Source organism: Perissodus microlepis, chromosome 7, assembly GCF_051167445.1.
Source record: "Perissodus microlepis isolate ML-2025 ecotype Zambia chromosome 7, ASM5116744v1, whole genome shotgun sequence".
NCBI lineage: Eukaryota > Metazoa > Chordata > Actinopteri > Cichliformes > Cichlidae > Perissodus > Perissodus microlepis.
Window position 1 is genome coordinate 37,484,457 of NC_140467.1, and position 12,654 is coordinate 37,497,110.

The following is a 12,654-nucleotide window of genomic DNA, read 5'->3' on the forward strand; positions in this document are numbered from 1 at the left end:
TTTTGGATCTTTCTCTGTAAACAGACGAGCAGTTTGTGAAATATTCAGATCAGTCTATCTGACATCAACAACCATGCTGTGTTTAAAGTCACTTAGATCATATCTTCCTAACTGTGATGTACAGTTTGAATTTATGTCTTTTTGACTGTGTCTACCTGCCTAAATACTTTGAGATGTCTCCATATGATTGGATGATGAAGGAGCAGTTGAACAGCTACCCACTGACTTGGCCAGGGAGTATACATAGAGTACACTTTACATTACAAACATTTTGAAGGAGGTATGTCTCATTATCGGACCAGAACTGAACAAGCAAACACTTCCTTGAGTTCTATTTGTGAGCTGTAAGCAGCAGCTTTTGAAAGTACCTTGTAGTTAGTGAATTGTTGAGCTTGTGGGAACCCATTGTGAATGCGCTTTTTTCAGTTCAAATTATTTCTATCAACATACAACAGAGACCACTCTAGCAGAAGCCTATCCACAAAGACTGCAGTCACTGCTGTTTATTGGAAGGAAATTAAATGTTTCCTGTTTCAGGCTTCACCTGTTAGAGGATTACCTGCTTTGTGGTTTACCTTGAAATGAGCTGGCAGTAATGTCTGTATATGTGCTGTTGTATGCATGCGATATCTACTTCGCCTACAGCTCTTCATGGAAATTTACAGGAACTGCACATTTGATTTGGCTTTGCAATACCTGTGTAATTACATGGGTGGTGCGTGCTGGGGGGTTTTTTTTTCAGCATTTTTCACATTTTAAGGTCACACACTGATAATTTATTTAAAAGTGTAAATGAAAATGAAAGTATACCAGCTGAGATGGATTAACTGCCTTCAATGGGTTCATATCTAATGCCATGTTTTGGATTGCAGCTCAGTTGTGTTTCAGTTTTATATCTCAAACCTAGATAAATGCAACGAGAGATGATTTGTGTGGAGATATAATAGGGAGCACAGAGAAATGGTAATGATGAAAATGTAAATAGTGGCCCAGAGCCACTGATGAAAGAAGGTGGTTTCCTAAAATCTGACAGAGTGCACTGAAGCCAGCTGATCAGCAGCAGGGGATGAGGAAGTGGGCGTGTTTCCTCGGTGAGGCTGCTTAGTTTGAAGCACACGCGCGCGCACCCTTCACTTACTACTGACGGAAGAAGTCCTAGAGGACGGTCATCTTTATTTTTTTTACAAAGTTACAACAATCCAGATCATGGTGGTACCGAACTTGTGTCAAGCAGCCTTCGCGATGCTTCGGCAGATCGAGCCGATCATCGTGCTCGAGCAGCTGGGCAGCACTCTCTTTGATACCGCGCTGCAGATGGTGGTCAGGGACCGCTGTGCCAACGCTACCGACCCGGGCCACTCCAGTGAGGATGCCCAGCAGAAAGCCATGACCGACTTCTACATGATCAACAACCTCATTATCCAGCTGACTGCCATCCTTCCTGCGCTGTTCCTGGCAAGACTGAGCGACCGCGGCCGGAGGAAAGCCCCCATCGTGTCCCCCCTCACCGGCTACCTGTTGTCTAGGGTCATCCTGCTCCTGGTAGTCGTTCTAAAACTGCCGCTGCAGGTGATGTTCGCGGCGGGGACTCTCCTCGGGCTCTCCGGTGGGTTCACCGCATATTGGCCCGGTGTAATGACTCTAGCTTCGCTCGGCTCCACGGCGGCCGACCGCTCCAAGGTGAGTTACAGGCGTGCTGCAGCTGCAAAGCCGTGGAAGGAGCGCCGAGAGGAGCCTCAAAATAACTTACTTTCAATCACAAAACTTTGTGTGTGACTGTAAAACTGATGATAATGTGCAAAAAGTAAGAATTACAAGGATATAAACGAATGAGTTGGGCTATTAAAGAAGAACGTTTCTTTCTCTCTTTCTCTCTCTCTCTCTCTCTCTCTTTTTTTTTTTTTTACCAGATTTTTCAGTCTTTCGCTATTATTTTTTTCAGGGATTTCCCTTATTCAAAAATGGCCTTTAGGTTTTATTGCTCATGTGAGCACAATTGGTCGATATACGAGTCTGCGTCACCTCTTTTAACTAAAATCTATGCAATGCAGATGTTGTACCTAAAAGAAACACAATAAAACTCAAATATATATTCAGTGAACTTAAAAAAAAGTAAGCTTATACTTTTAACATAAAGCCATAAACACTTTCTAAGTCTGAGAGTACTGTGCTTCAGGAAGCACGTTATATGCACACAGGCGATCAAAAAGAAAATTACATTTAATTACCAAATCACCCAGGGTTAGCCCCCTCTGCTGTGGAGCCAGCTCCCAGTCTGGATTCCCTCTCTACTTTTAAGATTAAACTTAAGACTTTCCTTTTTGATAAAGCATGGTGATAGTTCTAGATCAAGTGACCCTGAATCCTTCCTTAGTTGTGCTGCAATAGGCCTAGAAAGCTGGGAGCTTCCCATGATGCACTGTTTCATCTTCACTCCCTGTGTTAATACACCAATCTGCATGTAGTCATTAGTTATTATTAAGTTATTATTACTACTCTTGCTCTCTTCCACAGTGTTTCTTTGTCCTGTTTGCCTCCCTTCACCCCCAAACCCGTTGTGACAGATGGCTTTTACTCCCTGATTCAGCTGAATTGAACTGAAAAAAAAAACCCCAAACAAAAGCAAAACAGTTTACTTTAACTGATTTATATTAAAAGAAAAGAAATAACCCTGTGCCCCCTTGCAGGTGTTGATGAGGGTGGAGTTCACGTATGGGTTAGCAGGCGTGGTGGGCAGCCTCGCTTCTGGCCATCTGTTCCACCTGTACAGCTCCAGTTTGGGACGTGGGACCATCCTGCTTATCATCAGCACACTGCTGCATCTGCTCTGCCTCTTACACTCCATATTCCTGCTGCAGGTCAGTGTGTGCATGTGAGAGGGTTCAGAAGGGCGAGGGTCCAGTGTAGCCATGTGTTTTTTGTGTATTTCTAATCAGATTGTTTATTTTTATTCTTGGACTCTATTGGAGCAGCTTTGCATGATTCACAGTATATTTTATAATGGCCCTTCATCCACTTTGCTTCTAGCTCCTCCCCCCTTAAAGGTAAGTTTTTTCTGATTAGCTGCCCCTTCAAAACAAAACGGCTCTGAACACCAGGTAGAGATAACCACATTCAGAGGATCTGATCCTACTGACATCATACAGAGCCAAAAGTAGAAAAAAAAACAAAACTTTTTCCTCTTTGGTGACCTCACCATGACCTAATGACCTAAAAGTACATCTATGACATAAAATAAAGAACAGCAAGCTAAATTGTCGATCATTAAACATGCTGCTGTAATAATAATGTAAATAATTACATTAATCTGTAATTATGTGTCTTATAACTAGAACCATCTTTATTCATGTTCTGCCTTCAGTTTTAGCCACGCGTGCTCGCTCTACCACCTCGCCGAGCTCATATACCACGCATGTCCGTCTTTATTAAAGGTGAAAGGTGTAAGTGATGGAGAGCTGGAGGAGAACCACCACCTCCTGTTACGCGCCTCCACTAACTCTTCAGTTGTCGAGGCTCCTGTTGAGATAAACCGAGTGAATGTGGCTCTGCTGTTTGTGGCTGCCATCCTGTACGACTTTGCAGTGGGCGGAGCCATTGAAGTACTGGGCGCCTTTGTGCTGAGAGCACCACTCAGCTGGAACGCCACTCTAGTAAGTTTTTTTACCCCATTTTTGTGATTTGATGCAAAAAAGATGGGATAAAAGTAACACTGCTAGTTTTAAGTCTATTTTAAGCAGACGGGACAATTCTAAATATTAGCGTCTAAGCTTAGCCATCGGTTGGCTTGTGATTGGTATGTTGTTAGCTAATGAGCACACCCTTGTTCATCCTCCTTTCTGACTGTATGACTATAGTCTTCTGAACAGACTGAGGGAGCTGAGGTATGTTTTCCCACAAATGTCTATACCAGGGGTCCCCAATCCCAATCCACAAGGGCCGGTGTCCCTGCAGGTTTTAGATCTCACCCTGGGTCAGCACACTTGAATCACATGATTAGTTCATGGCCTCTGGGGAACTTCAAGACATGTTAGGAAGGTAATTTATCCATTTAAATCAGCTGTGATGGAGGGCACATCTAAAACCTGCAGGGACACCGGCCCTCGTGGACTGGGATTGGGGAACCCTGGTCTATACAGCCAGGAGTGTTTCTGCAACCAGAGGAGTTTTAATGACCCTGCTGGTCATTAAAAATAATGCAGATTTAAGGCACTTAAGCATTAATGCCATCTGTTCTAGTTGCATAGTCTGTTTATTATTGCCTCTCTATCGCTGAACATCTCTCCCTTCTTTTTTTTCTCATTTCTTTTCCTCTTTCTTCAGGTGGGGTACGGGAATGCAGCAGGCTGTGTGATCTTCCTCACCAGTTACATAGGTGTCATCGGGTTTCGACGCTGCTGCAGCGACACCTCGCTCATTCTGATCGGCATGGTGTCCTTCGCTGTCGGGATCTACTTCATGTCCTTTGTAACGACGACCCTCACTTTCTACCTCGGTAAGAACAAACATGTTACACGGATTTTATAGTAAATTTGTGGTGGATTAGCAGCTAATAGAGACACTTCATCCAGAAGATTTGAGGCGGGTTTAGAACTCATGCCACACGCACAGGCCACATCCTTCATTTTCTCCTATGACCTTTAAACAGAGTAAATAGGCCCCCAGTTTAGCGCCCCTGGTTGATCAGGCTCAATGCAAGCCTAACCTAGGACCCTTTGCTGTGTGTTTTCCCCCACTTTCCAGTATTCTTCTCAGTCATGTCAAATAAAGATGAAAAGCTGCCCTAAAATAATGTGTTTTTAAGTGAGAAAATAAAAAAATTAGACGCTGAAAGCAACAAAGGCCCAGTTATGTGACTGCTCCTAACCTGTTCTTCATGTGGCACTTGGTATTGTCTAAAAAACAGATCAGGTTTAGTTCCCAGAAGAGCTGCGTGTTCAGATTCCAATCATTGCTTTTATTTTTACTTTGCCAAGTGGTTCGCACAGCAAACAGCAAATGGGAAAAAATGTGTGTTTATGCTTTGATGGATTAGAAAGTTTGACTCAGCAAGCAAAATAAGTTTGTGTGCTAAAATTCAAGCTGTTTATTTGAGTTTACGTCAGACCTAAAACACCACCATGAATCATAAAAAAGTAGGAACCAAAACAAGGAACTAGGAGTGATTATAAGCCATAAACACTTTTTCCCCCTTAGTCTAAGAGTGCTGTGCTGCAGGAAGCATGTTATATGCACACAGGCAGTCAACAAGAACATTACATTTAATTACCAAATCACCCAGGAGTTAGTTTCAACCAATTAAGTTTGATAAGGTTTATTTAACCCTTTCATGCATGAATTATGACCTCAATCAGGATTTTTTTCTTAAGTATTTTTATTCATCTTTAGGCATGAAAAAAATATTTTTGAACTTCATATTTTTTAAACATGTACTTTGCAAAGAGTTTTTTACATATCCACTTAGTCCACTGGCTGGCCAGTGGGTGGCAGGGTACGGAGTCACACATCAGTGTCCAATGTGGTGGTTTATGTGCAAATATGCTATCAACACTGACACAAATACAAGAAAACAGCTTTTGAATAGCTGTCCACTGTAGTGACCACTATAAGAGATCTGCATTCTTACTGAAGGCTAAGACATTCAATACTCAATATGTACACCCAGCAAACAGCTACTCAGCTAAAGCTCGTGGATAAACATGTGGAAATGTAAAAAAGGACATTTCTCAGCAGTTGTGGTCTGGTCTATTTTCTGGCTATAAACAAATGAGATACTGTGTCTTAATTATTGTTTGGGCGGGATTGACACCACTAGGATATTTTTTATTTGCTATTTATCATACTTCACTTCTGAACTTGGACAATATATATATATATATATATATTAGAGATGGACCGATCTGATATTACGTATCGGTATCGGTCCGATACTGACCTAAATTACTGGATCGGATATCGGAGAGAAATAAAAAATGTAATCCGATCCATTAAATATCAAAAAAACACCTCACAAAACTTGCAACATGGCGTAACTCGGCCCATAACCTTAGCAGTCGGAGCAGTGTGCATCACGTGATAGAGCGGCTGTGGCGTGGGAGACCTGTCTGGTTCAGTATTTGGAGCCTCGCTACCAAACCGGCATTTCATCTCCGAGGAAGTTATCCCAGAGAGAAATAAAGCAAGTGTGTAAGTTCATCTCTGAATGTTTGTAAAGCATTCCCGCGTTAAGCTTAACAACCGATATATGGAGCAACTGCCTCTCCCTCTCTCTCCTGCTGCTACTTCAATCATGAAACTGATCAATGATCAGCTGATCGGCTTATCTGTCGTGAGTCCGTCTCTCTTCTTTGTTTTTGGCCCACTTCTCACCAGAAAGAGGAAACCAGCAGCTGAACAACAGCAGCATGTTTAAGCTTGATAAGCTGTTGTTAGAATTTATTCAATATTACTTTGTACACCAGGATCCTTTTCTACCTAGTTGACGGCTGGTAACTGTGCAGGGGCGGATATAGCAAAGTTTAGCCAGGGGAGCCGATAGGGCATGAACAGGGAAAAGGGGGCACAAAGAAATACTTTTCTTTCTTATTCTCATTTAAAATGTCCAGCTTTGAATAATTAATTATCTGAATCTTACACCCAAAGTTTTAATCTGATGTAAAATGTATAGAAGTCCATTACTGTATATAGTAACTATTAAGTCTAATATACCCTAGTAAGCTGTAGTACTTTTTCCTTTGGGAAGGTACCATCTGTGCAGTCTGCAGTTCTGTTGAAGAAAGATGTTGAATCTATTTAATTACTCTTGAAAAATAATTGATTTCTGTGCATTTTTTTTCACACTGCATCAAATTAAAGTTGATTACGTCGATTAAGCATCATGAGGTGGAGCGTGGTTCCCTATTTTTTTTTTGCTGGGAGTTTGGAACCCTATTAGTTAGGTTGCTTACTCTTTAAAATACCAGAATAGGGAGGATGGTGTAGGTTTAAGTTTATTAGATTGATCAGTATTGCTGAACTATGAAATATTTTGGGTGCAGTGTATTTTTTGCATACAGGTATAACAGAATAGCTTTAGTGTTTTATTTTTTTTTTAAACTTGAGTTTGAACTTATACAAAATGCAGCAAGATATTAAAAAAACAGTTTTATTTATTAAAAAAAACACTATACCGGATTCATATCGGTATCGGCCGATATCCAAATTTATGATATCGGTATCGGACATAAAAAAGTGGTATCGTGCCATCTCTCATATACATATACATATATATATACATATATATACGTGTGTGTGTGTGTGTGTGTGTATATACATACATACATACATATATATATATATATATATATATATAATGTGTGTGTGTGTGTGTGTGTACAAAGACTAAAAATAGACTAAAAATCCTTAGTCTCAGTATTTCTTAGTCAGGTAAAAACCTGTACTACAAACTGCCTGATGAGGCATTGATGGACATGGTCATTGAAACTTGGGATGTTTACGAAACAGGGAGTTGACCGCTTTGTGTTTTTATTCTGATACATGTGCTGATTTTTCTAAATCTTACCTCTGACATATGCTTTGTATGTTCATATCTTAATAATTATATCTCAGTGACCAGAGCACCAGCTGGCAGTTATTCAGCAGGGAGATATTTGGTGGGTCAATGCTGCCTGTGAAGGCCTGACCTGTTTCCCTCAAAGGATTTAGCCTCTGAATTGGGACATTGTTTTAAAGCAAGCACTGCCGGATTAAAAATTATATTTGTTTAAACACCAGGTGCGACCATTCTTACCCAGAATGGGCAGCAGTAGCTGCATAGCTATGGTCGGGTTTGGCGGATTTGAAGAATTCATTATGAAACAAAATGTTAATCATGAACGTTTTCTGCAGCTCGTGCACTCACCCTGTTTGCTCTCATCCCGATGACCACAATCAGATCTCTGCTCTCACAGCAGGTCCCAGCGTCTTCATGTGGTGAGTACGCAGGAAAGATTTTTGAGCACTTAACACACTCTTTGTATTTCATCTTAATCTGACTTTAAAAAAGTGAGAATATTGGAGGCTGTCATTTGAGCACGTGAATGAATGTATAATATTGGTGCCTGAACACAATGGATGAAAACCCAGTCTGGTCATTCATAATAAACTCGACACATATTTACTGACTGCAGCATAAAAATCAACGATGGCTTCAGAGTTCGAAGAGCAGAGCAGGTTGAGAGTAGGCTGGAGTGATCTGTGGTTGCATTAAAGCAACGACAACATGACTTTTCCTGCGAGTTGTGTTTGCTGTCTGAAGGTCATTGATACGTTAGAGGGGGAAAAGACTCACCAGTCCTGTTTATTTTTAATGCTCGTGAGAAAATACTGTGTCAGCAAAGCATTGTCGTTATAGGCTGCTGTGCCACCAGTTTCATGACTCTTAAACAGGTTTGTCAACTCTGACGCATTAAAGTTCATGTCACATGCGTTACACTGCCCCATGAAAGAGCGAGGCCCAAACAACTTACTAATTAATGAAAAGACCATGTATGATTTAAGCTTTTTTAGTATTAGCTGTCACATTTTTCCACTTTTCAGCATAAGCAAGAAGATTTTATAAGCCAGACGTTAGCAGGAGCTGTTTCTTGTTCCAGCTGTTTGGTTTTTTTTTACTGCTTTATAGGATTCAGATGTGCACGCAGGTGGCACAACGCTGAGGACTTCATTTATTATTCAGTTATTATGTAATCGCAGAATTTCCCGTATAGCTGTCAGACACGGTTTCTTTTCTTTCTTTTTTTTAAATTTAGCACATAGTCAAATGATCCTCCACAAGGAAGCACTTGGTGAGAGTGTTAAGGAAGAACTGCCTTTTAACAGGAAGAGACTCAGGGAGGGGCAGCCATCTGCCATGACCGGTTGAGGGAAGGGAGCATTATTCCTCAATTAGTGGAGAATAGAAGGATTGCTTTGTGAAGCCTCGCAGCAGTCTGAGCTTATAGCAGCATCACTAAAGCGGATCCAGCTCTAACTATAAGCTTTTTCAAAACAAAAACAAAAGAAGGTTTAAAGCCTAATTTTAAAACTATACTCCCCTGAAGCCAAACTGGGAGCTGTTTCCACAGGAGAGGGGCCTGATAGCTGAGGGCTCTGCCTCCCATTTTACTTTTAGTAAATCTTGGAACCACAAGTGCACCCTGATTGCGAAGTGCTCTTCTTCAATAATATGATACTGTGAGGTTTTATTATATTTTTTAAACATCTTAATAAAGGAAGACCTCAGGTGAAAGGGCCCGATTGGTGGAATGCCACTAGAAACGATTCATTGACTCTGTTTTACTCCCTGGTGAAGACCCGTGTGCCGAAACCAGTTGGAGTTTTTAGGTTAAACATAATCTTCCCTGTAAAACTGAAGACATTTTAATTTTATTTTGAAATGTGGTTGCCTTGGAGTCTTGTGATATTTAAGCCTTAATAAAGCTACCACCATTTTAAGTCTTGTGTTTCAGTGTGCATGCGCTGAGTTTGAGGGAGTTTTGGATGCATGTGAGAGGATCTGTGCATAAGCAAGTCCTCCATGTGATCCCTTTAAGGCTGCTTCACGATAAACAATGACCTGCATATTATAAGAGCCTGCTCTGCAACTAGCCAGAGAAGGCTTCCTCCCTCTCTGTCACACATGAACACACAGTTTCCAGGTGATTACAGGATCAGATCAATTTACTGCCAGAGCTTTTTCTCCCGTCATCTGCTTGAAACGTCAGAAATGCAAACACACACACACACACAGAGCAGCAATATCTTGTATAGATTAAACAAACAGCAAACTCTTCTCTCTTCATTCCCTTTGTCTTCCATCCCCTTCTCCTCAGGCATGACCCTCACCTTCCTGCAGCTCGCTCTGAAGTTTGCCAGCCTGGCGTACATTCCCGCTTTCACCAAGATCTATCAGGGAACCCTGGACTGGTTCCCAGGCTTTGTGTTCACACTAGCCAGTATTTTCACAGTACTGGGAATGACACCCATCAGGTATGTGTGCCCATCACTTCAGACTAACGTGCCCGCCTTTCAGAGTCTCATTGTCTCATCTCCTCTGTCTACTCCCTCCAGTATCATCGGCTGCAGATCACCTCAGAGGTGGCAGTATGAGAAGATTTAGAGCGGCCGAACCAGCAACATCATCACCAGCAGCAGAGAGTGAGCATTGGTGCAAGGCAGAAGGGAACTGAGACTTGAAACTACTTCCTGTGCTGTTAAAGCAGAAAAAGCATTTCCTATCCTACAGGCTTCCTCAGTTATAAAAGAGGGCAAACAGTATTTTTACATCACAACTGCCTCACAAAGACAGAAGCTGCCACGGTGATTTCCACATAGTTTAGGATTTGTCACGGACTGCGTTGGCTGCTTCTGTCAGCAAACTGTTACTCACACTCAGTTTTCAGCCATGGGTCATATTTTAAACAACTTCGTTAGGAGTTTTGTATCCTGGAGTCCTCTCAGGCTGTTACAGGAACAGAAAGTTTGACACAAGTTGATCTCTGTTATAAATTCACCTGTTTTTACTTAACTGCCTACTGTTTTTGTGGATTTGTAAACTAGAAGCTAGAAGTGGAAGTGTGGTTATAAAATCGGGGGGTGTTTTTGGCTGTTACTGTTTCTGTTTCCATATTTAAAGACTTTGCAGTTGTTACTGTACTTGCACAGTAATGTGCACAAACTTAATGAGAGTGCTGCTCTGATGCCAGCTTAGCTGCAGTTTGGGTTTAGGTCAAAGCTACACGAAGTGAATCCAGTTTGAGTCACAGACGGTGTAAACGGTGGACATGGCCACTGTGATGTCTCAAGGTGAAGCCTCGAGGCTCGAGAAACCGCACAGTCATTGGCTAACAGCTTCTGACTGAGTCTAATAAAGAGGATCATTTATGAAATCTGAAACTAGCGACATTTTCTTACATCATCTGTACAAGTCCTAACCCTGCAATGCCATCTGTATTATTTCTCAGACATGAGTTTAATGGCCAGCCCCCTGCTGGCCACAAAACGACAATACAGATTTCATCAGACGCAGAAGGCACGCCCATCTTTTTGTACTGTTTACGGTCTGTGTCCTGTTCACATCACCTTAACTCCTCTAGAGGTCACTGTTTCTGAGGTGTGACTTAAACCTGCTGCAAGCTACACTGCGTTTTACGGAAGCTTGTCTCTGCCAAAAACAGTTTCTGGCATCCAGAAATGGAAAATTAGAGTTACTATCTCCGAAATTTTGGTCTACAAAATAAAAAATACAGTTATTACGTCAGATAACGAAATATCGAATGAGCTCTGCCAATCAGGGTTTTTTTTTTTTCAGTGGCGGAAACGAGCTTTCAGCCCCAATACCAAACATACCAAACTTTTTCTCTCTTTTTTTTTAAACAGTGTTGTATTAAGCTCCCTGATATAATAGCTAAGCATTACACCAGTGGCAACGGACTAATTGCATGCACTGCTTTTTAAATCAGCAGGGCTTGCATAGACGCCACTACAGATTGGGCAACAAGCCCAAAAAAGTTGAAAGAAAAACATACTCCATAAGTCTGATGCGCACTGTTGCACATTATAAGACTGAAACACGACGTTCAATCTGTAAACCATAGCAAAACATTGCCCAGTTTTCTTTAGATTGAACCGATTTTTGCTGCTCAGAGGATATTATTGATTTTTTAAATATCAAATATTTTACCACCTGTCTGCACCCAGTGGCAAACCAATGTAAATTATTAACAAAACAGTCACCTCTTAATTTCTTTGCTGCCAGAAACACAAAGACACAGAAATAAGTTTCACAGGAAGCTAATGCTGCGTATTTGACAGATTAATCCTACTGACGCAGTTCGTAAGGAAACAAAAGGAAAAATGTGTTGTGCCTGAAACATTCAGCGCAACGTTAGCAAACGATCACAAGTGCGTGGACAAGTGTTCTGTGGATGGGAAAAAAACTGCTGGATTCTCCCCCGCTCATGACTCCGTGTATCATCACCATCGGTCAGCTGCTCACAACACATATTTTAGGAAAAGCTTTAGGTTTGGTGTCATTTGACGTTCTCGCACACCGACTACTGGCAGTCTAAGGGATCTTTTTTGACATAACCTTTTGTTTGCTTTTATATATTTTTATTATCCTTACATATTGACCCACTAATTTATTTGATTGTGCTTTATGTTCATCTGTCTAAGTCTGAAGGTACTGGTACAGTTCTGTGCATGAATTTATGTAGAAATTTAAAGCCATATTTTAGTTATTAGTAGACATGTTTGTATAGCTGAAGTAGTGCTTATAGTACTGATTGAAGGAAACCAAATGAAGGTTTTTTTTGTAATAGTTATTTTGCATTTGCACATTATTGCACTTTTATTTGTTGACGGTGCATAAAAGGGGGCTTCTGCTGTAGTTTAAATGAAATTATTAAACATAAAGAGCAACTTACGTTGGTGTTCGAGCTGCAATGACACTAAATAAAATCTTTTTGTTAAATAAACATTAAGGCTTGTTGTGATGTTTTTAAATTGTCTGTATGAAAGAATATTTAAATATTCAATCCTTTCTAAACCTCTTCACCCAGAGCATAACTGCAGTATATTTCATTTTTTGATGACTTATATACACATATACACATACACACATATATACACATACAC

General features: G+C 41.0%; 1 protein-coding gene across 1 annotated transcript; it reads left to right on the top strand.

Annotated features, from left to right (window-relative positions):
• Nucleotides 1–898: 898 nt before the first annotated feature.
• slc46a2 (solute carrier family 46 member 2) lies at nt 899–12,487 on the top strand. The gene is made up of 7 exons (XM_084934873.1): nt 899–1,680; nt 2,688–2,858; nt 3,432–3,650; nt 4,321–4,492; nt 7,885–7,968; nt 9,849–10,005; nt 10,087–12,487. The coding sequence occupies exons 1-7, from the start codon at nt 1,207–1,209 to the stop codon at nt 10,133–10,135; spliced, it is 1,326 nt and encodes a 441-aa protein (XP_084790999.1). The 5' UTR covers nt 899–1,206; the 3' UTR covers nt 10,136–12,487.
• Nucleotides 12,488–12,654: the final 167 nt, after the last annotated feature.